Genomic DNA, 21204 nt, shown 5'->3' on the forward strand with positions numbered 1-21204 from the left:
ATTAGTCTGACTAAAACCTAGTCTAATACCTAGGGAAGCTGAAAATGTGTTGCTGGAAAAGCGCAGCAGGTCAGGCAGCATCCAAGGAACAGGAGAATTGACGTTTCGGGCATAAGCCCTTCTTCGGGTTTATGCCCGAAACGTCGATTCTCCTGTTCCTTGGATGCTGCCTGACTTGCTGCGCTTTTCCAGCAACACATTTTCAGCTCTGATCTCCAGCATCTGCAGCCCTCACTTTCTCCTCGAAGATTAATACCTAGGGAAGTACACATCAGCCCCATAAGCCAGGAAAGAATGTGATTCCTTTGGAGAGGATGCAGAGGACATTAACCCGGATGCTGCCTGCACTGGAGACTTTTAGGTTGGAAGAGAGATTGGATAGACTGGTGTTGTTTTGCTTGAAGCAGAGGAAACTGAGGGGGTACATGATTGAAATGTATGAAATTATGAGGGCGTGGGTAGAGTAGACAGGAAGGAACTTTTCCCCTTAGTAAGAGTTCAATGACCAGAGAGCATGGATTTAAAGTAGTGGGCAAGAGATTTATTGGGGATGTGAGGAAAAATCTTTTCCTCTAAAGGGTGGTGGGAATATGGAACTTACTGCCTGTAAGTGAGATAAAGGCGGAAACTCTCATTAACACATCAAAATTATTTAGATGTGCACTTGCAATGCCACTGTTATGGACCAGCAGTGCTGGAAAATGGGATGAGAATAATTAGTGGTTGTTTTAACCACCAGCAACTCAATGGGCTGAAGGGCATTTTTCATTGCTGTAGATCTCTATGACTACCCGCTGCTCACTGACTAGCCCCCACAATGCAACCATCACACCCTATCACTAGCTAACCCCACCTGCTTGACTAGCCCACAAACCCTAATTTCTTCTGGCCAAGACCTGACTATCTCTCCAAACTGACTACTCTTAATGACCCAGCCATCTCCCCAACTAGATCCGCCTACTACTCCTAGCTCACCTTGCTACCACCTAGACCTGATGCACTCTAGTGACTACTCAATTACCACTCCCCCACACACCCCCCCAACTAGACCTGATTAACTCCACCAACATGACTATTCCCGACCACCAAACTATTCCCCCACCCGCTGACCAGACCTGATAACATCCCAGCCACAATGACCTGAATATTGCCCCCAGCCTCCTGGCAAACTCCAAATATCACCCTGGATCACCCAATTAACTCCACAGCCTGATCCACTTATGTACCCACTGCTCTCAACCCTCCCCACAAACTTTTTCATCTACCAAGTCACTGACCTAGCCCCACTTCACTTACTACCAAGCCAGCTCATTAACTCACATCAATCCATCTAGATTAGATTAGATTACTTTACAGTGTGGAAACAGGCCCTTCGGCCCAACAAGTCCACACCGACCTGCCGAAGCGTAACCCACCCCTACCCCTACATTTACCCCTTACCTAACACTACGGACAATTTAGCATGGCCAATTCACCTGACCTGCACATCTTTGGACTGTGGGAGGAAACCAGAGCACCCGGAGGAAACCCACGCAGACACGGGGAGAACGTGCAAACTCCACACAGTCAGTCGCCTGAGGCGGGAATTGAACCCGGGTCTCTGGCGCTGCGAGGCAGCAGTGCTAACCACTGTGCCACCGTGCCGCCCACATCTGATTTGTATTAGCTACCTATTCATTCATCCATTCACCAATATTAAAACTAGAGCTTTAAACTTAACATTCGCAGCTTGTGCTATAAAATGTGGACATGTCTTTCCTGGATATGCTCCCGTCTAGCAGAGTTCCCTGAGAAATGTTGTGCTGCTTATTCTTATGAAAGCTGAGGATGAAAATGCGCAGCACCAATGAGTCAGAGGAAGTTTTGACTGTACCTGCAATCTGACCAATATTGCTGCTGAGAAGTTCCAAGCCACTGCTCTTATCTCAAAGCATAAAACTCCTATTTCATGCCATCCATAATGTCTGAGAAGTACACAGAACTGACAAGGTTGCATATAATTGAAGATCACATTTCTGAGTGAGGTTTGAATTAACAACGTAGGATACATGAGGGAATTTTTTAAGCCATTTCATTGCATTTTTGGAAGGCAGTCAGAAATCCATGTCATATTGGAGTTGCGCATCTGACAGTGTACAACCATTACATTTATTTATTTTATGCATTCAAGGCCCATAACTGTAAATCCTTACACAGGTACGGGTAATGAAACAATTTCATGCCCCCACTATTGTCAGAAAAACATTGGACTCCTGGACCCCACTGTCACCAGTGGATATTAAATGTTTGGGTCACTATTGTGCAGTATTTAAAGATCATACATTGCACAAAATGACAGGACATCGATCATAGAGTCTGGAGACAGCATGGAGAAGCTCTTTAGCCCAAACTGGTCCACACCACCATGCCGACCAAAATGTCCATCAGTGTCCCTGCACTTGGCCCATATCCTTCTAATCCTTTCCTATCCATGTATTTGTCCCAATGCCTTTTAAATGTTATTAATGTACCAGCCTTAATCACTTCCGCTGGCAGCTCATTCCATATGCGTACCCCTCTGTGTGAAAAGGTTGCCCCTCAGGTTCCCATTTATTCTTTCTCCTCTAACCTTAAACTGATGCTTTCTAGTCCTTGATTCCCCAACCCCAGGGAAACAGACTGACTGTATTCACCAGGCATCCCATGATCTTAAACACTTATATAAGATCCCCACTCAGTCTTTTATGCTCTGAAGAAAAGAATCCTAGCTTGTCCAACCTCTTCCTACAACTCAGACTATTGAGCCCTGGCAACATCCTTGTAAATTTCTTCTGCACTCTTTCCAGTTTAATAATATCCTTCCGATAGCAAGGTGACCAAAACTGAACACAATACTCCAAGTGCGGCCTCACAGACGTTTTGTATAACTGCAACATAACTTCCCAACTTGTATACTCAATGCCCTGAATGATGAAGGCCAGTGTACCAAAAGCCTTCTTCACTGCCCTGTCTACCTGAGACCCACTTTCAGAGAACAGTGCACCTGAACTCCAAGACTCCTCTGTTCTACTACACTCCTTAAGGACCTACCATTCACCATGAAACTCCTATCTTAATTTGACTCTCCAAAAAGAAAGACCTCACACTTATTTATATTAAACTCCATTTGCCATTTCTCGGCCCACTTCCCCAGCTGATCAAGGTCCTGCTGCAATTTCTGATAAATTTCCTCACTATCCACGATACCTCCTATTTTAGTCATGATGTGGAGGTGTCGGTGTTGGACTGGGGTGGACAAAGTTTAAAAATTGCAAACGCCAGGTTATAGTCCAAGAGGTTTATTTGCAAGTTCAAGCTTTCGAAGTACTGCTGCAAAAGCTTGTCATTCAAAATAAATCTGTTGGACTCTATAACCCTGGTGTTGTGTGATTTTTAACTTTGTCTTATTTTAGTGTCATTTTCAAACTTACTCATCATGCCCTGCACCTTCTCATCCATATAATTAATATAGATAACAAACAGCAATGGACCCAGCACCGAGCCCTGGGGCACCTAACTAGTCACAGGCCTCCAGTCTGACAAGAATCCTTCCGCTATTATCCTCGGCTTCCTACCATCAAGTAAATTCTGTATCCAATTTGCTAGCTCCTCCTGGATTCCATTCAATTTAACCTTCCAGAGAGGCCTCCTATATGGAACCTTATCAAAGGCCTTACTGAAATCCATATAGACTATGTTTATTGCCCTGCCTCGTCAATTTTCCTGGTAATTTCATCAAAGAACTCGAACAAATTTCTGAGGCGTATTCTCCCACACACAAAATCATGCTGACTATTCCTAATCCAACCCTGTCTTTCCCAGATTTGTATTCATGTAATTGTGGACAAATCCAGCTCTACCATATAAAGCCACAAGGAAATTGAGTGGTGGAGTTGTAAGAAGGTGAAGGTAGACTGTATTTTCAAACAGTTATCTATCACATTCACCCAAGCCCATTGAAAATTTGGCAGGATGTGAGTGCAAGATGAAAACACGTTTGTACATTATTGAATATAATGCCTTTTGGAAACTATTAAAACATTTTAAAAATGTAATTTGTACTAATTAAATGTGTTTTATTTTGTTTTTCTAACAGACTTGCAGTGTATCAGTTACAAGTAACAGAATACCATCGTACTATGTCTATGCATTGAGGAAAGAAAAATCAACCACCTATCCAAGGAAGATGACTTATTTCAGAGCTAAGAGCAATATCAGATGACTATTAAAATCAGTTTTGTGGTCATTCTTTTTTTAAATAAGTGAATCAAACGGATGAAGGCACATTTTACATGTCTTTTGAATGCTGAACTGTCCATAATTTTTTGAAATGAATCGATACACAACTCTGAAACAGTTGGGAGATGGCACCTATGGCAGTGTGCTTATGGGAAAGAGCAATGAGTCTGGAGAATTGGTGGCCATCAAAAGGTATGTGTATTTAATTTTAAATCTTGGGCTCAGATTTCGAATACAGTATTTCTGAAAAATCAAGAGATACAGCAATATTGGAAGAATGACTCTTTGATATGTTCTAAGTTATTTATGGATAAGGACAAGAATAGCCTTTGGGTGAAAGTATTACATTGGGGACGGCTAACTACCACAATATTAGGCAGCAACTGGGGAATACAGATTGGTGGTAGCTGTTTGAGGGTAAAGCCACATCTGGCATATATGGACATTTTAAGGGCAATTGAATACACTTCAGGACCACCATGTTCCAGTGAATATGAAGAATAAGGATGGGAAGATTCAGGAACCTTGGATGATGAGAGACATTAAGAGCTTTGTCAAAAGGGAAAAGGAGGCATATGTAAGTTTTAGGAAAGCAAAGACCGACAAAACCCATGAAGAATACAAAGATACCAGGAAAGAATGCAAAGAAGGAATTAGGAAGGCTAAAGAAGCCATCAAACTTCTTTAGCAAACAGGATTAAAGAAAACCCCTAAACATTTTATGCACATGCTAAGGAGCAAGAAGGAGCCAAGGAAAGGGTAGGTCCATTCAAGGACAAAGGAGGAAATTTATGCCCGGAACCAGAGGAAGTGGGTGATATCCTTAATCCTTTGCATGGGTATTCACAAAGGAGAAGGACATGGGCAGCACAGTGGTTAACACTGCTGCTTCACAGCACCGTGGGGGAGTATGGATACTGAGGAGGATTTCCAGATGGTACAGCAGGATACAGATAGGCTAGAGACTTGGGTGGACAAATGGCAGATGGAGTTTAATCCAAACAAGTGCGAAATGATGCAGTTTGGAAGATTAAATTCAGGAGAAAAGTATACAGTATTTGGCAGAACCCTTAACAGCATCAACATACAGAGCAATCTATGCACACAGGTCCACAATTCCCTGAAAGTGGCAACACAAGTGGACATGGTGGTCAAGAAGGTATATGTCATGCTTGCCTTCATTGGTCAGGGCATAGAGTTTAAAAATTGGTAAGTCATGTTGCAGCTTTAAAGAACTGGATAGTTACGCAACATTTGGAATACTGCATGCAGTTTTGGTCACCACGCTCATTACCAGAATGATGTGGAGGCTTTGGTGAGGGTATAGAAACAGTTTAGAAGAGTGCTTCCTGAATTGGAGGGTTTTAGCTATGAGGACGGAGAGTGTATTTTCACTTGAAATTAGAAGGATGAGGGGCAACCTGATAGAAGTTTACATCATTATAAGAAGCATGGATAGAATGGATAGTCAGAGTCTTTTTCCCAGGGTAGAAATATGAGTTACTAGGGGACATAGTTTTAAGGTAAAAGAGGCAAAGTTAAAGGAGATGTGACAGCCAGGTTATTTACACAAAAGGTGGTAAGTGCCTGGATTACGCTGTCAGAGAAGGTGGTGGAGGAGATACAGTTGTAGTGTTTAAGAAGCATTTTGAAAGATATATGAACAGACAGGGAATGGAGAGACACAAACACCATAGAAGCAAAAGGTTTTTATTTTAGAAAGGTATCATGTGTTGATGCAGTTTTGCTGGGCCAAAGGGCCTGTTCCTGTGTTGTATTGCTGTTCTTTGTATGTTAGCTAAGCTACTTAGTTTTGAACTAGGTTGGAAGAAGAGTCACTGGCTTGAAACATGAACTTTGTTTTCTCTCCACAAATACTACTGAATTTTTCAAGCAATTTCTGCTTTTGTCTTTTTCAGATCTCCAGCAACTGGAGATCTTCATTTTAACACATTCCAGTGTTGCTAATGGAGGATAAACCCTAGTTTGCAGTTTATTTTCATTAGATTAAGAAAAAGGTTTTAAAATCAAGAACTGGAATCAAAATGGGAAATGCAATGCCCATTTTGCAAGCCCTTGCCAGGTTCTTGAGCCTGGGTAGAAAGCAAGTATCTGCTTCTAAGTCTACCCGACAAATAAAAGGTGTCAGTAGGTGTTAAATCGCTTGCATGTGCATGTAAGGGTCATAAGTGTTTTTTTTTCATGTCTTTGCTGTAGCACTGATTTTCAATCCCCAGTGTGACATCAGCCCTCCTGGGTAGCTCATTTGAAAATCAGGCATGAACAATGTGGGGCTCTTCGATCACCTCTCAAATGTTTCCCTTCTATTAGACTTTTAAAGTTGTGAAGGGGTTTAATAAAGTAAATGGAGATAAATCTTGTCACATTGTAAGGTCACTAAGAAATTAAATGAGAATTCATGAGAAATTTATGGAATCATAGAGACCTAGAAAAAGGCCCTTGGAACCATTGCATCTGCACCAGTCAAAAAAAACACCTTACTATTCTAATCCCATTTTCCAGCACTTGACTCATAGACTTTTATGCCAAGAGCATCCCTAAATACTACTTAAATGTTATGAGGGTTTCTGCCTCTACCACCCTTACAGGCAGTGAGTTCCAAATTTCTATCACCTTCTGACTGAAAACACTTTTCCTCATGTCCCCTCTAAACCTCCCGTCCCTCTACTTTAAATCTAGTCTTTGACCCCTTCATCAGAGGAAATAATGCATTCATGTACACCTGTAATAATTTTATACATCTGAATTATTACTGCTCTCGACCTGCTCTGCTCTACCCCAAAGTGTCCAATCTCTCTTCATGATTGCAACTTTGTAGCCCAGGCAACTTGATAAACCTCCTATTCATTCTCTCCAGTTCTATCACATCCCTTCTATAATGTGGAATGTAGAGCTGCGCACAGTACTCAAGCTGTAGTGTAACCAACGTTTTACACTGTTACAGCATAACCTTCCTGCTCTTAAACTCTATGCCTGAATGCATAAAGACAAGGATATCATATGACTTCTTAATCACTTTATTGACCTGTTCTGATGCCTTAGGGATCAGATTATATGCACATAAAAGTCTGTCAGATGCTAGGTGCTTCTGAGGGTTATAACATTAGTTATTTATTCCTGTTGAATGTTTGTCTGTGCCAAGTCCATCATCTTACATTTATTTGGATTGAATTCCATTTACCACTGATCAGCTCACCTAAACAGTCCATCTTTATTCTGTGCTCTAAAACTATGCTCCTCACTATTTACCAACAGACCAATTTTTGTACAAACTGCATTCTTATTGACCAATCCTCCCACATTCAAGTCAAAATCATTTAAATTGACCTCAAACAGCAAGGGTCTCATCACTGACCCCTGTGGGACTCCACTGGACATAGGCTTCTAGTCGTAAAAACACCTTTCTACCATCAATCTCAGTTTCCTGCCATTCAGCTATTTGTGGATCCAATTTGCCAAATTTGGTTGGACCCCATGGACTCTTACATTTGCTAACAGTCTGCTATGGGGGAACCTTATCAAAAGCAAAGGATGGTAAGCATCATTAGATTAGATTCCCTACAGTGCAGAAACAGGCCCTTTGGCCCAACCAGTTCACACTGACCCTCCGAAGACCCAGAAACATTTCCCTCTGACTAATGCACCTAGTACTATGGGCAATTTAACACAGCCAATTCACCTAACCTGCACATCTTTGGACTGTGGGAGGAAACTGAAGCAAACCCACACATACATGGGGAGAGCGTGCAAACTCCACACAGATAGTCACCCGAGGCTGGAATCGAACCTGGGAGGTGCTGTGAGGCAGCCGTGCTAACCACTGTGCCACCCCAAAGCTGGGCCGCAATGAATCCTTTTGTATGGATGAATTAAAAGGGAAGCTAGATAAACTGTAGTGAGAAAGAAATAGGAGAATCTGCTGATGGTATTAGATAAAAATGGGTATGTAATTCCTTAAATGAATCAAGTTAAATACATACCTCCACTCCCGTTCCAGTTGTTAACACTCCAAGGCTTCTTAAATGCCCAAAGTCCAATTGCTTCTCTACGTTTTTCTACTACTTCCTGTAATCCAATCCTTGCTCTCTTTGTCCTTGGTCCCTCATGCCTCTACAGCTTCCAATAAGACAAATTTTGCAACTTTTTACAAATTTAGGGTGAATTTTACAAATTTGCTCACATAACTGTGTAAACTGTTGTTTCTTTGTTCACCATGAAAATTTGCACCAGGAATTGTAAAAGCTATTTCCATTAGTTTAAAGAAACTCAAAAGCAATCTAGAACAGATCTGTAGTGCTCAAAATCATCAAGAAACTGGCTATGTTTTTGTCTTTTAAGAGCTGTCCAAATGACAACTGACTGGAGCGGTGATTTTAAACGTGTGGGCACTACATTTGAATGTCAACCCTATTAATTTTTAAACAACAGTGCCACTGTCCAAAGGAATATAATGCTATATTTGCAGAAAATATTTTGATTTATACATAGTAAGAGCACCAAGTTTGAACAAATAATAATTACAAAAAATTTTATTTGAAAAATACCTAGATGGTGGTCAGAAATCTAATAATTCCTGGGTATCTTTAATCGTTCCCTAGACTTAGAATTGAATTAGAATTAGAATCCCTACAATGTGAAAACAGATCCTTCGGCCCAAACAAGTCCACACCGACCCTCGAAAGAGTAACCCACCCAGACCCATTCATCTACATTTACCCCTGACTAATGCACCTAACCTGCAGGTCTCTGAACACTATGGGCAATTTAGCATGGGCATTTCACCCAACCTGCACATCTTTTGGACTGTGGGAGGAAACCAGAGCACCCGGACAAAATCCATGCAGACACAAAGAAAACGTGCAAACTCCACACAGATAGTCGCCTGAGACTGGAATCGAACCCAGGTCCCTGGTACTGTGGAAGCAGCAGTGCTAACCATTGAGCCAATGTGCCACCTCAATTTGAGAGATCTCAGTTTGAAATGAACAGTTCTCATAACAGAAGACCAGGCTCAATGTCAGTTTGTGCATTGTAGAACAGTCCAAGCACAGAAGAGAAAAATGCTGCAAGCATTGGTCTACTTAAAACAAAGTTTTAGTGTTTGGATTATCAGGTAGTTCTTTGCAATATTTTCTGGCTCACGTGTCACTGACTGTCATGGTCTGTTGCATCTTGCCAGCAGTGATGGTACCATCTATGTTCTTGCCTGTCAGCTCACTGATGATCCTATTCAGTTGCTCATGATCAGTTTTGATAATACTCTCTAAACATTTACAGGTTATTTGCTCAGGTATGGAGGAAAGTGGTAGGGGTTTGGGTGGGTATGGGGGGAGGTCTTCATCTGGGGTCAGGTTAATTCCAGCAACAGTTGACGGGGGTGGATCTGGTTGTCTGGTCTGACTGGGAAAGGGGGAGATCCAAGGGTTTGGTTGCATTTGGCAGGGAGTGTTAGAATGTCTGGCGTAAAGATATTTCTAACACAGAGAGGGCGGTGGTCTGGGGATTCAGTCAAGTCCAGTCAGGAACCTAGGGTGTCTGGGGTCAAGTTGCATCCGGCAGGGAGAGTTTGGTGGTTTGGGGGTTCAGCCAGGTCCATGAGAAAGAGTTAGAGTATCCAAAGTTCAGGCCAGGTCCAGCAGGGAGAGGGCAGTCGGGGTTTGCTTGGATCCAGCAGGGGGTGATAGGTTGTCCAAGGGTCAGGTCGGGTCAAGCAGGGGAGAGAGTGGTAATCTGGCACTTTTTGCTGAGTCTAGGTTTGTGTTTGAATGGAGTTGCAATGGGTCCAACAGGAGCAGGGGGCATCAGAGGGTCAGGTCATGTCCTTTCTTGTCCAAGAGGGTAAGGGTTATGTCTGGTCTAGCAAAAAATACAGTCAGTGTCTGAGGGTTAACTTGGGTCAGGTGAAGTGCCCAGGATTCATGTCAAGTGTCTGGCAGGGCAAGAACAATGTCTGGCAGGGCAAGGAGAGGTCTCTGTCGTGGTTGGTTCACCAGGTGTTGAGTCCAGTCATTCTCTGCTATGGTGATGGTGTTTCCAAATCTAGGTAAGGCTAGGTCAGATCCATTGGGGAGGAAGTAGGGGTATTCTTTGTCAGTCTAACAGAATAGGTCTGGAGTTCATGTTGGGTGTTGTCATGTCTGTTGGGTTGTGTCCAGTGGATTGGGCAATACGTGGTGGAGATGGGGTGCTTCATGGATAGAGTCAGATCAGGTCCAGACTGGATAGGGCTCTGGATCAGGTCAAGATGGGATAAAATTGGGTCTGTATAGTTCGGGGGTTTGTGTCCGATTAGATAGGGCCGATTGAGTTGGAAGTGGAGGTGTTGTGCTTTATGGGTACGTTCAGGTCAGGTCCAGAGTGGGGAGGCTTCTGTGTTGGTTGGGTCAAGTCCAGCAGGAAAGGGTCAATCTAGTGATTGGATCAGGTTTTGACCGGTCTGGAGTAGCAGAAAGAGGGAGGTTAGGTTGGATCTCTTCGGCTCAGGGTAGTTTTTTGAAGAGATGACCAAGAGGATAGATGAAGGCAGAGCCATGGATGTTGTCTACAAGGACTTTAGCAAGTCTTTTGATAAGATTCTGCATGGTAGACTAGTTAGTAAGGTTAGACCATGTCGAATCGAGAGAGAGCTAACTAATTGGATAGAAAATTGGCTTGATGACAGGAGAGAAGGAGCTGAAAAATGTGTTGCTGGGAAAGCATCCAAGGAGCAGGAGAATCGACGTTTCAGGGTTAAGCCCTTCTTCAGGAATCATGAAACGTCGATTCTCCTGCTCCTTGGATGCTGCGCTTTTCCAGCAACACATTTTTCAGCTCTGATCTCCAGCATCTGCAGTCCTCACTTTCTCCTGGTTGATGACAGGAGACAAAGGGTGGCGGTAGAGGGTTGTTGATTAGGCTGGAGGCCTGTGACCAGCAGTGTTCTGCAAGGATCAGTACTGGGTCCACTATTGCTTGTCATTCCTATAAATGACTTTGATGAGAATATAGGAGGTATATTTAGTTAATTACTGAAAACAGCAAATGCTAGAGATCACAACAGGTCAGTCAGCATCCACGGAGAGAGAGCAAGCTCACGTTTCAAGTCTAGATGACGCTTCATCAGATCTACCGCATTTGATGTTTTCAGTACACATTCCAGCACAATAGTAATCTGCTCCTACATGGTTAGTAAGTTTTGAGGATGACACCTAAATTGGTGATATCGTGGACAGTGAAGTAAATTATCTAAGCGTATAATGTGATCTTGATCAACTGGGCTAGTGAGCCAAGGAATGGCAGATGGAGTTTTTAATGCACAAATATCTGAGGTGTTGCACTTTGATAAGGCAAGCTAATGTAGGACTAGCAGCATTAATGGTATAGCCTTGGTGAATGTTGTTGAACAGAGAGACTCTGGGGTGCAGATACACAGTTCCTTGAAAATGGCGTCACAGATAGACGTGGTGATGAAGGAGGCATATGCAACTTGCCTTCATCATTCAGAAGACAATACAGGAGTTGAGATGTTATGTTACAGCTGTACAAGAAATTGGTAAGGGCATATTTTGAATACTGCGTACGATTCTGGTCGCCCTGCTGTAGAAAGCATGTTATTAAACTGGAAAGAGTTCATAAAACGATTTACAAGGATGTTACGAACATTGAAAAGTTGTGTTATAAGGAAAGGTTGAATAGGTTGGGACTTACTTTCCTGGAGCAAAGAAGGCTGAGGAGTGACCTTATTGAGGTTTATAAAATCGTGAGGGGTATACATACAGTGAATAGCCAAGTTCTTTTCCTCGAGATAGGGGAGTCCAAAACTGAAGGGCACAGGTTTAAGGTGAGAAGGAAAAAATTTAAAAAGCACTTGAGAGTTAACATTTTCATGCAGAGGGTGGTGCGTATATAGTATGAGCTCCCAGAGGAATTGATAGAGGCAGGTATAATTTCAACATTTAAAAGACATTTTGAGAGGTCAGTGGATAGGAAAGGTTTAGAGGGATATGGGCCAAACACGGCCAGTTTAGTTCAGGAAACCTGTTTGCGATGGATGAGTTTGGGTGTTTTTCCGTGCTCTATGACCCTAGTCCCAGTCATGTTGGATCAGATTCTGGCTGGATCAGGGATCATGTCATGTAAAGTGGAGTGAGGGGTGTGTCTAAAGTTTAGGTTGGGACTGGCAGTTGTTGTTTAGGGGCAAGTCAGAAAGGGAGTGCGGGGTGAGATGGATGTTGCAGTACAGTTTTGTGAAGAGAGGGAGAGGTCTGGTGAGAAAGGAGTATGTCTGGGGGTTAGGTTGGGTCACATCCAAAGAGGGAAGGGTGTTCTCGCTGTCGGTGTGGAAAGATCCAGCAGAGTAAATGGGGCCTGGAATCAGTTCAAGTCTGGCAGGGGGCATACCAGTGTTATAGTTCAGGTTACGAATGAAGCGCTTATGCCCGAAACATCGACTCTCCTGCTCCTCGGATGGTGCCTGAACGGCTATGTTTTTCCAATGCCACACTTCTTGACTCTGACTCTCCAATATCTGCAGTTCTCACTTTCTCCCAGCATATGAGTGTTATATCAGTTTGGGATGAGTGGGAGGAAGAGATGTTCTGGTTGAAATTTGTGTTCCGCAGGAGTGAGGGTGATTTAAGGATTTGGTTGGATTAGCTGAGGGAGAGGTTGGTTCAGGCCTCGTGTCTGATCCAGCAGTGGGAATGGGGGTCATTTCTTAGCTGGGAATTTAGGGGTGTGTTAGATTCAAAAGGGTTCAGATGGTGCCAATTGGTTAGCTGGGATCCAGCATGTGCAGGTCAGGTCTTATTGTGTATGTTCTGTCAGAAGGAGGGACAGATCCAGGACTGGGTGTGGTTGGGTCTGTCATGGGGAAGGCACAGCGGGTCAGGTTGGGTTGGCTTGGGTCTGGCTTTGGAGGAGGAATTGCTTATTTCAAGACTCTAGTTTAGTCACATTGGATCACATCCAGGGAGGGCATGGCAAGTCCGGAAGTTGGGTTAAATTGGGTCCCATGGGGGAAAGACAGGTGTCCAGTGGGGGAAAGACAAGGGGTCCAGAAGGTTGGGAGAGGGGGTGGTTACGACTGGGCTAGGTCTGGTCTGGTGGTTTGAGGGTTGTATGATGGTGTTGGGTTATGTCTAGCTGGCGTGGGGCAGAGTTCAAAGAATTTGATTGGATCAGCTGAGAGAGAGGTTGGTTTAGTCTCAAGTCAGGTCCAGAAGGGGAAACAGGTCTACAGATCTTGTCCATTTATGTTTGACAGGGTTAGGTCATGTTTGGGGTTTGGGAATGTTTCAAATGGGAGATTTGATTTCATAGATTTTGTAGAATCCCTGCAGTTCGGCCCATCACATCTGTACCAACTTTGATCCCACCCATCCATAAATCCACCCTATCCCATAACCTTGCATTTACCATGGCTAATCCATCTAACCTGCATATCCGTGGACAATGCAGGATGACTTAGCATGGCAAATCCACCAAACCTGCACATCTTTGGACTGTGGGAGGAAACCAGAGCACTCAGCAGGAGCCCAGACATAGATTAAATTACTTAGTGTGGAAACCAGGCCCTTCAGCCCAACAAGTCCACACCGACCCGCCGAAGCGCAATCCACCCAGGCCGATTCCCCTACACTTACCCCTTCACCTAACAGTACAGGCAATTTAGCACGGCCAATTCACCTAACCTGCACATTTTTGGATTGTGGGAGGAAACCCGAGCACCCGGAGGAAACCCACGCAGACACGGGGAGAATATGCAAACTCCACACAGTCAGTCGCCTGAGGCGAGAATTGAACCCAGGTCTCTGGTGTTGTGAGGTAGAAGTGCTAACCAATGCGCCACCGTGCTGCCCATTAGCACCCAGAGGAAACTCATGCAGACACTTGTAGAATGCACAAACTCCACACAGCCAATTACCCAAGGCTGGAATCAAACCCAGGTCCATGGTGCCATGAGGCAGCAGTGCTAACCACTGAGCCACTGTGCTACCCTCATCCAGTGTTGATTTGGTGTGAGTTGGATGTTTGGTTGGACAGGCTCAACCCGCTTGAAGCGGGGGAATATGTGGTCTGTTTCATTGAGAGGAAGTCTGGTCTGGGAAGGGGTTTAGGAAATTTGATTGGGTCAGAGTCAGTTGGGAGCTGTTGAATTTTTGGGGGTTTAGGTCAAATCCATTGTGGGCAGTGAGGCATCTGGGGGTCCAGTCTGGTTCCGCTCAGTAGGATGAATGTTATGTCTGAGGGTCAGCTTGGGTTGTTGAATCAAGCAAAATGATGGGGTATCCATGGGGTTGGGTATGGCATTGGACAAGGGGAGTGTTCCAGACATTGGGCAGGACTGGCAGAGACAATTAGCGGTGGGGCGATGGGGTCTGGCAGAGCTCTGTAGATTTTGGCAGATCTGGTTACAGCTTTGCTTTGGGGGAATAAGAGTCTGATGTTTGGCTAAGTTTAACACAGGGGAATTTGGGTAGGAATGGGTGTCAGGACAGAATGGTTCCTCGAGGATTGGATCTGGGCGCTGGTCAGATCAGGAAGGGGTGCAGGATGGTTTCAGGGATCAGGTTCGACTCTGTCAGGGGAAGAGAGGCTTCCATGCATTAGAACCATTCTGCTTGGTGGTGGAGTAAGTGGTCCAGGGGGAGAGTTCAATTGAATCTGACTGGAGAGTTCGGCTGGGAGAGACATTGGTTTGGGTCCAGTGATCAGGTCCAGCAAGCTGAACGTGTCTGTCTGGGGATTGGATTGGATTGGGTTGGGTTAGGTCAGGTACAGCAGGGGATGGAGAATGGGTTTCAGAGTTTGGGTGAGGATGGTTTTTGAGAATTTTATCAGATGTGATGGGAGCTTAGTGGTGCCTGGTGGTTAGGTTAAGTCTGTCTGGGATAGCACAGTAGATCATGTGTAGTGGAGGTATGGGAGGTCCAAGAATCATGTCTGGTCATTTCCGTTGGGGTTAGTGGTGTGTCAGTAATTGTGTGAGTTTCGCAGGGGGCCAAATTGGGTCCAATAAGTTAGTTTGGAGGTTGGGTCTTATCACGTCTGATCTGACCCAACAGGAGTTGTGTGGGGTCTGGAGGTGGGATTGGATGGATTGGTGGATCCAGTGCAGGAAGAGGATGTCCATAGGCCAGGTTTGTTTGCTTTGGGTTGGGGAGGAAGTGGATCCAGGGATCGAGTCACACTCAATTGAGAGGTGCATCTGTCATTTGGGTCTAAAGTGGTCAGTTCCAGGAGATTGGTTCAGGTGAAGTGGGACAGGGTGTCTATGGGTTCAAGCCTTCTCCAGAGGGCATAGGATCTCTGAGGTTGGTTAGCAATGGGATCGGTGGCATGAGAGGACACCATGGGTCAGATTGTGTTTGCTGAACAAGGGGTATTACTGGAAGTTGTCTGACAAAAAAAAGAGGAGGATCCTGAAGGTCTGGACCAACAGAGAAAAAGTAAGGTATCTGGTTGGATTGCTTCTGTATCTGCACTTTCTGTGTTGTTGTGGATGAGTTTTGGTAGTTTCTTATCTTTTCCTAGTTCTGGTCCTGTGTTGTTGTATGGTGATGGTTGCTGTAATGTAGTTGTCCATTTCGGATTGGTGGTGTTAGAGTACAAAGTCTTTTGGCGTGCAATTTCCCGTTCATAGTGTGGAGACTATTCTGGGCATCTGTGATCATAACCCTCATTTTGTGGCTATTCTGTTCTGATGTTCTTCTTGCCAGCTGGTTGTTCACGGATAGTTTGTATTTTAAATTTGGTGTTTCCTGTGGCATTTATGTATGAAATACAGTTGTTCTCGGGTTGCATTCAGGTGGATACCATTTGTCTCTCATTGTCAGACAAGTTTAGATGGTGTCGTGCCCATAGGTGTTTCGTGTTTTTGAAAAGATTTGTGGCTTGGGTTAGGGATGAGATAGTAGGTTCGTTCGCCAAGCTAGTGTGGTTTTCTGCAGACGTTTCGTTGCCCCGCTAGTAATCTTGTCAGTGCATCTTCGATACGGTGTTAATGGTCTATCCCGTCTTGTATTTGTATCTAGGTTTTTTTGGTACTTCCAGTTCCGTATCTGAGTAGGTAGTCAATGTGTTGATTGACTGAGCTCCAGTTGGAGTGCCAGGCTAAGATGGTTACATTGTCCCAGTTGAATGTGTGTCCTTCGTTGTACCAGTTGAATTTGTGTCTTTTGTTGTCTGTGTGGATGGAAATTAGCGGGTTGTGTCTGGCAGTGGCAAGATGATATTTATGCACTCGTATAATCAGTTTGCTTCCTGTTTGTCCTATGTAGTGTTTTTCACAGTTCTTGCAGGGTATCTGGTAAATGACGTTTGTCCTGTTGGATGTGGGTGTCAGCTGGTGAGAGGTGTTTACTGGTTTACAGGCCACTAAGATTTCTAGGGGTCTGAATAGTCGAGTAATCTGATATTTCTTTGATGTACAGTATAGTTACTAACATGTCTGGTCATCTGGTGTTTTGTTCTTTAGATTTGTTACGTAAGTATTGGAGGATTGTGCTCTTGGGGTACCCTTTCATTTAAATCCTTTGAATAGGTGTTCCTGTTCTGCCTTCTAGAGTTCTGGGTTGCTGCAGTGTCCTTTCTCATTTAAATTGTGTTCCAATGCAGCTTTGTTTGGGGGTGCTGGGTGGTTGCTGTTATAGTTCAGTATCTGGTCTGTACGAATATTCTTCATGTACACATTGGTCGGGAGTTCACTGGTAAGTGTGCTTTCTTCTAATATATCCAGGAAGTGGAGTCTGCTGTTGTTTTCCTCTTCTTTAGTGAATTTTATTCCGGTGAGGATGTTATTGACGTGGTGATGGTTTCTTCGTGTTGTCTACGTTTAGTGATAACAAAGATGTCATCTACATACTGGATCCAGAGATTGGGTTGGATGGTGGGGAGGGCTGTCCGTTCTAAGCATTGCATTACTGCTTCTGCTATTGGTCCTGATATTGGTGGACACTTGTCCATTGAATGTAAAGTGAATAGTAAGGCATAGGTTTAGTAATTTTAATATGCTGACCTTGTTGATGTTGCTGGTGTCATTGGATATCCTAGTAACCACTTTGTCCAATAATGTAGCAATGGTGCTTTTGGCTAGGTCGATGTCTATAGATGTAAAGAACGCTGTTACATCAAATGAAATAATTATTTCATCCTCCTCTGTTGTGGTGTTTCTGATTTATGTTAAGAAACTCTTGGGAGAAGTTCTTAAGAGTGTTTAGAGAATTTTATTAGGTGTTTGAGTTTTGTTTGCAGCTGCTTGGCTAGCCTGTAGGTACATGTCCCAGGGAGTGATATAATAGGTCTGACGGGTCTCCTGCTTTGTGAACCTTAGATAGTCCATAGAATCGGGATGTGTTGGATCTGTTGGGTTTCATCTTTTGCAGGTCTGTTTTGCTGTGTAGCTCCTTTAGTGTCATGGTAATTCTGTTGTGGGGTTGGGTCTATCGCCACCTGTTGGTAAGTAGCAGTATCGCTGTGTAGTTTGTTTACTCCATGTACCTGTACTGGACTCTGTTTAGTATAACCATCATCCTTCCTTTGTTTGCTGGTAGCATAACAATGTTCTTGTCCCTTTTGAGTTTCTCTAGTGCTTTTGTTTCTTCTGTGGTGAGTGTATTCCAGTTTCCTTTTCTGCTTAGAGTTGGGTCTGTTGTCTGTCGGGTTATGTTTCTTCAACCAGTCTGTTGTTTTTTAGTGTGGCTTCCAGTGCTGCTACAAAGTCAGTTTTTCTGGCATCTTTCTAGTTAAAGTTTAGTCTGTGCACGAGGACGAGTTTCTCTGAGTCTGTGAGTGATCTGTCTGAGAGGTTCTTTATCCATATCTCTGTGTTGTCTGTATGCTTGTTGTGCTGTTTATTTTGATTGTTTCTCCTGTAGTACTTGTCTTTTTCTAGTTGTGGTCCTGTGTTGTTGTATGGTGATGACTTGTTCTAATGCAGTTGTCTATTCTGGGTCAATGGTGTTGGAATACAGACATTTTTGGCACACATATTTGTGGAGACAGTTCTGGGTTTCTGTGATCATAACCCTTAGCATTTTGCAGCCATTCTGTTCTGCTGTTCTTTTTGCCAGCTGTTTGTTGACAGGGTAGTTTGTATTTTAAACTTGGTGGCAGGTAAAGCAATCTAGCCAGAGGAGGAAGGGGTATATCTGGGGAATAGCTAGGCTCTGGCACGGAAGGATGTGCTCAACATTGAGTCTTGGCTGGTCTGGCCTGGCCTGGCACTGGTAGGGGAACAGTTAATGAGGTCAGATCCTGTGGAGGATGTGGATTTCCCCACTGGGTTGAGGGTTGTTTGGTGGTCTGATCTTGTTGGGTCAGGTCTATTGGAGAATGGAGGGAAGTGTAGTTGGGCATTTGGCCCGGGTTCTATGCATGGGTCTGGGGTCAGGTCTTTGGTATTTGGTATGACAGGAGCAGAGAATGGGGGAATGGGGTTGGGTGGTCTAGAGGTGGGGTCTAGAGGTAGACTGGTGCGAATCAGTGGTGTCTTGGAGTCTGGTTTGGTCAGCTCCAGCATAGAGATGGGTGGTCTGTGTGTGGTCTGGTCCAGCAAGTGGTGGATTTGGTCCTAGGATCTGGTCCAGCAGGAAATGGGATAGATCTGAGTATTCTGGTTGGGCCTCTTTGGCCTGGGATCCAAGGATGAGTGGTTCTAGGGGTCAGTTGGATCAGGCCTGATGATGGCAGGAATGGGTCTGGGGTCAGGTTGTGCTGGAGCTGGGTTGTGCTCGGGTTGGGTTGGGTGAGGTCAGTGCCAGGGATGTCTTAGGGTCATGTCTGGTTAGGTTTGATGGAGGCAGGGGTTGGTTCAAGTGAAATCGAGTGTGAGATGGATTATTGGGGATATATCAGGTTGGGTTCAATACAGAAATGGTGGGTTCCAGTGTGGTTGATGTCCACTGGATCTTGGGAAGAGATGGTGCAGGTATCGATTGGTTGCCTGGATGATTGACAGTTTTCGACCCTGATTCAAGCATCTGCAGTCTTCACTTTCTCCACTGCCTGGATCATGTGCGGTGAAGGTGCAGAGTCCAGTATTCTGGTCAGGTCAGCTTGTGTCTGGTGAAAGGAAGTTAGAGGGTCCAGAAATCAGGTTGGATCTGGTGGTGAGGGGAGAGGATGGAGTCTGGGAAATGGGTCAGGTTCAGTGGGGTGAGAGAGGGGTTTGGAGGCCACTTCATGTTGGGTCTGGAACAGAGAATGAGGGTTCTGGGAGTCAGTTCAGGTCTTGGCTGGAGAGAGAAGGGGTTGTGGGTTAAGTGGGTACAGCTGGAGATGGGAAGAGTCCAAAGATGAGTTCTTTAGGTCTGGCGGAGGGAGGTTCCAAAGACTGTATTTAGGGAATAGACTCTGTTCTCTGCGGTCAGAATTGTGTGTCCTAAAGGTAGTATGTCTGCCTGATGCCATGGATCAAAATATCTCATGTTAGCTGCAGAGGAACTTGGAATTGGTGGGTGAAAATCCAGTTGTCATAATCAATGTAAGTACCAAAAATGTAGGGAGAATAAAGAAAGAAGTTCTGTTGAGTGAATATGAGCAGCTAGGAGCTAAATCTCAAAATCCCTACAGTGTAGAAGGAGGCCTTTTGGCCCATTGAGTCTGCAGCGGCCGTCTGAAGAGCATTCCACACAGACCCAGCTCCATACCCTATCCCCATAACACCGCATTCACCATGGCTAATCTACCTAACCCACAAATCCTGGACACTACAGACAATTTAATATGCCCAATCCACCTAATCTGCACATCTTTGGACTGTGGGAGGAAACCTAAGCACCCAGTGGAAATCCATGCAATACGGGAGAATTAAAAAAAAGAACTGAAAAGGCTGTAGATGGGGCTTTAAACTGTGGGATGGGAGGGCGCGGATGAAATGATATAAGTCCGAGCCCAGAGTGCGGTTCAACAATCGGTAACATTTATTACTATAGTAACACCGGCGGAGACCAACCGAGGTCCGAATCTCGGCTGCTCTGCTGTTCCCGCGCACAGCTACATATTATATACTTTTAGTTGTCAGGATGTGTGGGATTTGAGGATGAATGGGATGATAGTTCCCCATCATCACTGGAATAGGTGTGAATAGACTGTTTCCTGCTGTCCTAGGAGAGTTGCAGGGCACGCACAATAGGGTGCTAATTGGTTTATGTAAAACAGGTTTATGTATTATCTGTTTGTCTCTCTCTGTGAGGGCAGGGACTAGCACCCCCCTTTGTTCCCTTGGGGTGTTGGTGTGTATTGGTCTGTCCGTTCCTGTCTGGTGGATGCCTGTCCTTTGTGTCAGGATGGCTCCGTATCGATAGGTATGGGTGTGTTTCAGTCAGTCTCTTGATGTGATTAGGAGATGGGTTTCCATATTTAATTAATTCCGGAGTTTTGGTCCATGAGTCATGGGTAATGTTGGTCTAGTGTGGATTGTATCTGTCCTCTATCTCCTATCTCCCAGTCACGTGGGCGGACTGGCAGCTGCTGAGTTTTGTGGGTTTAAAGCTGCGACTGCTGTTTAAAACACAAAAATGAATTCTTATCGTTTCCTGATGTAGGCATAGTCCCGTGGCAAAAGCAGGGCGGCTCTGATGCCCTCTTGCAGTCCCCCCTGTCGGCAAGGGGTTGGACACGTCCACACCCCCGATGCCGATATTTTAAAAGTCGGTTCCTCACCCGGTACATTCCGCCGGCCGTCATGCTGCAGTCATGGGGCTTTTGGATAGTCCCGGGAGGTGGTCACATTAACTCCAGCCCTGTGAGCTCACGGTGCCTGATCGCCCGCCAGGAGTCGATGGCGTGGAGCATGGTCTTCCTGGCCTTTTGTTTTTTGTGCTGGCGGCATGAATGACACGCCACCAGGAGCCAGGCCAGAGCCAGCAGTAACTGTATGCCTACAATGGTGTGCGAGATGATTCGGATCCAGGGATGTATGTTTACGTTTAGGCCCCAATCCCA

At 44.7% G+C, this 21204-nt stretch overlaps 1 protein-coding gene across 1 annotated transcript in view; it reads left to right on the forward strand.

Annotated features, from left to right (window-relative positions):
• mak (male germ cell-associated kinase) overlaps positions 1–21204 on the forward strand; it is a 230485-nt gene that overhangs the window by 4137 nt on the left and 205144 nt on the right. The window contains exon 2 of the mRNA XM_043719022.1: positions 4115–4449. Within this exon, the coding sequence (XP_043574957.1) occupies positions 4349–4449 (101 nt within the window). The 5' untranslated portion in view covers positions 4115–4348. The remainder of the gene's footprint in view (positions 1–4114; positions 4450–21204) is intronic.

The sequence above is a fragment of the Chiloscyllium plagiosum genome, chromosome 29, assembly GCF_004010195.1.
Source record: "Chiloscyllium plagiosum isolate BGI_BamShark_2017 chromosome 29, ASM401019v2, whole genome shotgun sequence".
In the NCBI taxonomy this organism is placed as follows: Eukaryota; Metazoa; Chordata; class Chondrichthyes; order Orectolobiformes; family Hemiscylliidae; genus Chiloscyllium; species Chiloscyllium plagiosum.